At 43.0% G+C, this 7,559-nt stretch overlaps 1 protein-coding gene across 2 annotated transcripts in view; it reads left to right on the top strand.

The window, feature by feature from the left end:
* The window catches only part of KCNK10 (potassium two pore domain channel subfamily K member 10), a 64,996-nt gene extending 57,645 nt beyond the window's left edge, over positions 1-7,351 (top strand). For both annotated transcript variants that reach the window (XM_054199914.1, XM_054199915.1), the window contains 3 exons: positions 204-390; positions 3,579-3,721; positions 6,685-7,351. In XM_054199914.1, the coding sequence (XP_054055889.1) occupies positions 204-390; positions 3,579-3,721; positions 6,685-7,314 (960 nt within the window). In that variant the 3' untranslated portion in view covers positions 7,315-7,351. The remainder of the gene's footprint in view (positions 1-203; positions 391-3,578; positions 3,722-6,684) is intronic.
* The last annotated feature ends 208 nt before the right edge of the window (positions 7,352-7,559 follow it).

Below are 7,559 nucleotides of genomic sequence, written 5' to 3' on the forward strand. Positions count from 1 at the left end.
TGGGCCCAGACATAGGGGTTCATTATTACAGGCAGCGCTCTCACTAAGGGGGAGGGAGGATTGTATTCCACCTAATAAGCTCACAAAAACCAGAAAGAGACATACCAGATGACATCAGGATTATCAGCCTGCCATTCACAAGGTATGCAGTCCCAGAAATCCACTCAAAAATAATTTTTTCTTTTGTTATTTCCTTTTTCTAGAAAAAGCAAGTGAGTCAAACAAAGATCCGGGTGATCTCTACCATCCTCTTCATCCTGGCAGGCTGCATTGTCTTTGTGACCATTCCTGCAGTTATCTTCAAACACATCGAGGGATGGACAGCCTTGGAATCCATCTACTTTGTGGTTGTCACTCTGACTACCGTTGGTTTCGGTGACTTTGTCGCAGGTGAGCAGCTTTGAGCCTAGGTGCTGTGCATGAGGGCCTTGGCTTTTTAGAATTTGTTTTCTGGTGTAGAGAGGAGGCTTTCCACAATGTATTATATTCCAGTGAAATGATGCCAGGTGTTTCTCCTGGGGTTACTGTGCAATAGGACACCAGGTTGATTTAAGATCCAGGTGCTTTGCCATCTGCAGATTGCAAGCATTCAGCAGTGTAGATAACAGGAGTCTGGGAAGTCCTGATTATCCTTTATCGTGCAATGAATTATGCACAAGTCAAATGACTTTCCCGTTCAATTCAAGATTTGTGTTAGTCCGTTATGGCTCAATCTGAAGCTGACTGCAGAAGGAAGCAGCCAAAATGATGAATGGACGAAGGTTTTACAAAGTAGGGCTGAGCCATAGGGCTGGAGAAATCTCTGGTTGGATGCGGTAGTGGGCTGGTACTACAGGAGCTGCAGCATTTCGGAAACTGTTTTTTTCTCTAACCTTGGCAGAAATTTTGACATTGCAGTTGGCCTGTTAAGGAAATCTCATGTAGGAAGAGAAGGACTAATGGGGTATGCATCTCAGTGCTAGGAGGATACTCTCCAAGATTAATACAGTACTAGAGGGAACTATAAATATCCGTCCTTATCAATTTCCAAAGAGGGTGTCAAGATTGTCGGCTGGAGAGATGAGAGATTTTTTTTTTTCACACAATTGCTTTGCTAATGAAAAGGTGGTTAAAATAAGTGGATTTTTTTCCCCATTAGTACATGACCTCTACTCCTCATTTCTGTTAGTGGTCCTACTTAAAGACGTTAAGATGCCTGCGTTACAAACAGCCATATTATGGTACTGTTTTGTTACTTCCTATAAATCGGTGAAATATGAATGAGTTAAAAACATGAAATGAAACTACAGGGATATACAAAGTTGTCTTTGCTGAAGAGCTGCAGACAAGTCTTTTTGTAGAGAAGACTCTAATCCTCCTTTTTTATGACATAGTGGTATAGAAGATATGAATTACTGAGGAAAAAAAAAGGCACTGAACAAGAGATCCCCAGATATGAAAAAGAAGTGTTTTATGAGCACTCAGATACAAAAGTGATTGTATGAGCTTGGTCCATTTTAACCACTTAAATGTGAAGAGAAGCTCACTGATACTCTGTCTTTGTGGTATCATAGTGTGAAATAAAGATAATTCACAGTATTTTTCTTAAGCATATCACACTTCAGTATTGTTTTCTTTAATAATATGATAGTAAAAAAATCTCTGAATATTAAGTTTAATTGTTCTATATCCAACATGATTAGGAGAATATAATCCACAGCTGGGTGGCTACTAACAAGGGGGATTTTTCAAAAATCAGATGGAGGACCCTGAATAAGAAAACTTCAGAGGCGATCTCATGATAAGAGTTTAAGGCAGGCGATCACCAGGATATTTGGGGGTTATTGCTAGTTTTGAAACAGATTTTCTGTCACTTTTATTTTCTGTCACTTTAATCTCTCAGTATCTCTGTCCCTTCAACATCAAATAAAAAATAATACATCATATTGGTAAAATAGCATCAATGGAGCTATGCTGATTTATCCCACCCAGAACGTGTCCCATAGCAAACTGGGAAAGTTTTTGTACTACTGGAGATAAAATTGTGGATGGAGCCTGAAAAGACAGAGTGTCTGATAGGCTGAAGAAAGTGGTCTCATACTTTTTCAGTCACCTGATTATTCTGTAAGACAGACCGAGACAGTCTGTTTCATAGCAAGCTTCCTCAGGGACATGTATGATCAGAAGAGCTTCATTGTACCATAGCAACAACAGTACCCACCTCCCATTGTTTCACACTCTTAAAGACTGGGAAAAAGAGAGTGATTCATGCGGTCTATGGGGAGAGATTAACATCAAAACTAATATTTGGGTCCCTGCCAATTCTCAAATGTCTGACCTTCCATGGAGATGTTCAAACACCGTACATACACTCATACTGAGTGTGGACAAAATTAAGGAGTTATAGCAATGTCTCAGATTGCAAAAAGCTCAAGGGGAGATGCTGAACTGTGTTGTCTGGTGATTTTAATGAGGGAAAATCCTAAAATCTCTCTGTAGTCATACAGAGGTACAGGTTGGTGTCTATCTCTTGTCTAACCAAGGCTGGGGTCCAGGAAATATGCAATCCTCTCCCCAAGTCCCCTGGTAGGCTTGCTCTTCAGGCAGAGATTTACACAAGTACCACCAAGGTGGTGTTTGTTCACCTGCACTCAGGGATATGGCTGTGCCCATGGGGCTGTGCAGACTCCTTGCCGCTCGCTCTCTTCAGCTCAGGGCTGTGCCTGCCTCTCACTGGCTCTCATTCTTGCAGTGTGCGTAGCACTGTGATAGTACTGGCAGTCTCAAAAGTGGGGCTGTGGTTGCTTTCTTTCGGAAAAGTTTATTCTACTCTGTGGTAGGCAGAGTAGAATAAGGCTACTGCACTTATTTTATGGTCTTCGTAGTCCGTTAGATTTGCCAAATGTCTCCCATACTTGTTTTACCAGCTCATCCTGAGACTTGCATGAAGACCATATAGGATGTTTGTTGCTTCATTTGATCCAAATCTCCTCTCAAGTCACTGGCCAGTGAATGCACTGCTATAAGCGATACCCAACCAGATAGTATATCCTTATTATCAGGGTTGATGCACGGTTGGCTTCCTGTCAGATATCCTGATTTGGAGGGGAAGACAAAGCTACTTTTCTTTTTCCTGCACATAGGTCTCTCAATCCTGTAGCTAAAACCAAAAAAATCTGGAAACTCTATAACCTGAGGGCGTTGAACTGTAAAGTTTCTCAAGTACCAGACTGCAGGCAGTTCAGGATAAGGAAGACTAGCTGTATTAAACTTTTTTCTTGGAAATATGTTCATGCTGTTGTGAGTACTATCAAAACAGTAATTTTAGACTCGCTTCAGAGTATGAGCAATATAAAGAAAAGTGTTTACTAGGTGCTCTAGCAGGTCACATAGCAGCAGAACAATAGGTAATTTTGAAGAGTCTTAAATTAAGAACAGACTTCGTTCCTCCCACCTGACGGGCTTCTCATCTATTATTAGAACTACACTGGTGTTGGCAAGAGTCAAGAAACACTTTCAGGAATGTCTCAAAATTGAAGATATTTTGTCATAATTTTGGCATCTCATGATTCCTAAGCATAAGCATATGCTTATTTCAGGAGGAAATGCTGACATCCATTACCGGGAGTGGTACAAACCCTTAGTGTGGTTCTGGATCCTTGTTGGCCTTGCCTATTTTGCCGCTGTCCTGAGTATGATTGGAGACTGGTTAAGAGTCCTGTCCAAGAAGACAAAAGAAGAGGTATGACTAGTAATTTCTCAGTGGTTTGTCATTTTATGAGAGCTTTAATTGCCTGATTCCTTCTTGTCTAAAGAAGGATGTTCCTCTGCATGACCAATGCTCAATATTCTGCATGATTTACTCCACTGGGTGCCTTTGTTATACAGTTACCTCTGATCTTGAAGGAACAAAAGCAACTGAAGCAACCTAGGTTGTTACACCTCTATCAGTACCATGAAGTACACAGAACACATCAGTAGGATTGAATTATGGAATAAGAGAGGCCAGCCTTTACTCTGAAACTAGCTACAAAATTGTGATAAAAATTTCAGCGTTCTCTCTTTTAAAATTGGAGATGCATGGGGGTTGAAGACATTAGTTGGCTCTCTTCATTATGAAATAAGAATCTGCCTTTAAACCAGGGTTTTATATTGACTTTTCCTACCTTTCCCTATGCCAGGGATTATCATTCCGAATAAAGGTTTAGATTCAGGCCCCTTACTGAGTACCATATTATTGAAAATTTAAGAAACCGAGTAGTCAGCATCAGGGAGAACATGATTAAATTCACTCAGAATATGCCCCTCATGATTCAAAGACAGTATTGCTAATGCTTCACTCAAGTAAGGGTGGAAAATAGGAGGCAATTGCCATGACTGTAGAACTAAAGCCCGTTGTGGATCATGTTAATAATATAATTTCAATTTTTAAGACAATCTCCTCCTGCATTACTAGTAAAGCTAACCTGGCAGAGTTAGTCAAAGAGCAAGCATAGACAAAATTTAGCAGAGGGGTAGTGCTCTTTATCATTTATGAAGGCATCTGCGCTACCTGTGGCCCGGTGCATCCCCTGAGCATCTCTATTAATAAAGAGGAGCTTCACAGAGAGTTTAGCTGTCAGGTTGATCATCAGCAGGCTCCTAAAGGTGGGAATCTTATCTCTCGTGGGAGATGTGAAATACCTGCTGCCACAAGTCATACAGTTCTAAATGGACGCCTGCTCATCTGGCCTGAGGAACCAAAGATGACTTTCTTGTAGACTACTGAATGCAGAAACTGAGTTCTGGCTACAGCAGCCCAAGCAAACCTTGGTGGGCTTCTGCAGATATCTTACTCCTGAATCAGTTCTCCTTTAGCTGAACTTTGGAAAAGGCCTGTGTTTACTGAGATATTGCTTGGTCATTCATCTTCTTTTTTCTCTTTTCAGAATAAATATTTATTCAATACAGCAGCCATGTATGTGCTTTATTCCTAGCCATTATTCTGCTCTCAGGTGCAAAACAGTTAAACAGAGCAAAGCAGTGAGACATTTAAGGGCATGCTCATGGTGCCCACACAGAACATGTGTTGAAAACTCCTCCAGCTGGCTTGAGAGCGTGGTATTTGGACAGTTAGGCAATGGAAACCTCCATTAAAGACAGCTACATTTGTCCCTGAGAATGAACCCTAAACTGTACCAGTCAGAGGTCCACTTGAAATTATCTAGTGGGTATTTCCAGCATTAATTGCTCTGTGGCTCTGTGGCACTGAGCAGAACCTTCAGGGGGACTGAACAGCTTCATCCATGAGCAGTACAGGGGTTGGTACTGGGACTGGTGCTGTTTAACATCTTTGTTGTTGACATGGACAGTGGGATTGAGTGCATCCTCAGCAAGTTTACCAATGATAACGAGCTGTGTGGCGTGGTCGACACACTGGACAGAAGGGATACCATCCAGAGGGACCTGGACAGGCTTGAGAGGCCCATGCCAACCTCATGAAGTTCAACCAGGCCACGTGCAAGGTCCTGCACACAGGTCAGGGCAATCCCAAGCACAAATACAGGCTGGGCAGAGAATGGGTTAAGAGCAGCCCTGAGGAGAAGGACTTGGGGTTGTTGGTTGATGAGAAGCTCAACCTGAGCCAGCAATGCACGCTTGCAGCCCAGAACCATATCCTGGGCTACATCAAAAGAAGCATGGCCAGCAGGGTGAGGAAGCTGATTCTGCCCCTCTACTCCACTCTCGTGAGACCCCACCTAGAGTACCGTGTCCAGCTTTGGAGTTCTCAGCACAAGAAGGACATGGACCTGTTGGAGCAAGTCCAGAGGAGGGCCACAAAGATGATCAGAGGGCTGGTGCACCTTTCGTATGAAGACAGGCTGAGAGAGTTGGGGTTGTTCAGCCTGGAGAAGAGAGGGCTCCGAGGAGACCTTATAACACCTTTCCAATATCTGAAGGGAGCTGACAAGAAAGCTGGAGAGGGACTTTTTACAAGGGCACCTAGTGATAGGATGTGGGGTAATGGCTTCAAATTGGAAGAAAGCAGATTTAGATTAGATATCAGGAAGAAATTTTTCACTATGAGGCTGGTGAGGCACTAGAAGAGGTTGTCCGGAGAAGTTGGGGATGCCCCGTCCCTGGAAGTGCTCAAGCCATGGGGCTTTGAGCAACCTGGTCTAGCGGGAGGTGTCCCTGGCCACAGCAGGGGGGTTGGAACTAGATGATCTTTATGGTCCCTTCCAACCTGAACCATTCTATGATTCTATAGTATGGGAAAATACGTTACTGCATTGCTTCACTGGCTGTTGTGCTGTTTTGAAGCATATCAGTATAACTATATGTGATTACTTTTGCTCACTCCTGATCATTTACTACTGACATTATAAGTCAGGAATTTTGTTCTTAACCAAGGAGGCACTAGCACGAACACTTTACATCACGCAACACAGCTATAAAATGTGTGATGTGGCAAAATGTGAAGCAGGCAGACAAGTTGCCACATAAGCCATTAGCTAGTCACTAGTTAGTGTGTTCAGAGCTTGGCCAGTATAAACACTTTGCTGCTGAAGTTGGGTCCAGATGGATGCACTGGAGCTGGGACCAGTCTCCAATTTTATGGCAGAGAAGAAAGTGCTTGTGCTGCTGTTCTGTAGGAAAGACTGTCGCTTCATTTTGCTGTTGTTTCTTTATTATTATTCATTTCTCTTTCTCGTTGTTGTAAAGGTTGGAGAAATAAAAGCCCACGCAGCAGAGTGGAAAGCAAACGTGACGGCTGAGTTCAGAGAGACACGGAGGCGGCTTAGTGTGGAGATCCATGACAAACTTCAGCGGGCAGCCACCATCCGGAGCATGGAGCGCAGGCGCCTGGGCCTGGACCAGCGGGCCCACTCCTTAGACATGCTCTCTCCAGAGAAGCGCTCTGTCTTTACTGCCTTGGAAACAGGACGCTTCAAGGCCTCATCTCAGGAAAGCATCAACAACAGGCCTAACAACCTGCGCCTTAAAGGGTCAGATCAGCTCAACAAGCACGGGCAGGGGGCATCTGAGGACAACATCATTAACAAGTTTGGATCATCTGCTAAGATGACCAAAAGGAAAAACAAAGACCTCAAAAAGACCATCCCTGAGGACGTGCGTAAAATTTACGAGACCTTCCGAAACTACTCCTTGGATGAAGAAAAAAAGGAAGAGGAGACGGAGAAGATGTGTAATTCTGAGAACTCTTCTAGCACTGCGGTCCTGACCAACTGCATCCAGCAGCACTCAGACCTGGAGAATGGAGTGATCCCCAATGAAACCAAAGAAAGGGAACATGAAAACAATGCGTTACTTGAAGACAGAAATCAAATGTAAAAGATGCTTGACTTGAATTAACAATCTTAGTGTTTTTATATACATATATATATTGAGACACGTGCCTTATACAGACTCCTTATTCAGTCTGAATTATATAGCATCGAAGAATATTTCACTGTGCCATAAAGACTCAAGCTTGCTCTGCCAAAACAAATCAGGAACATAGCACTGCAGAATGGCAACAGAAAGCTACGCACATGGAAATTTCAGCCTGTATAAGATTACCAGGGCAAGACACAAAG

This window comes from Rissa tridactyla, chromosome 4 (assembly GCF_028500815.1).
Source record: "Rissa tridactyla isolate bRisTri1 chromosome 4, bRisTri1.patW.cur.20221130, whole genome shotgun sequence".
NCBI classification, from domain to species: Eukaryota; Metazoa; Chordata; class Aves; order Charadriiformes; family Laridae; genus Rissa; species Rissa tridactyla.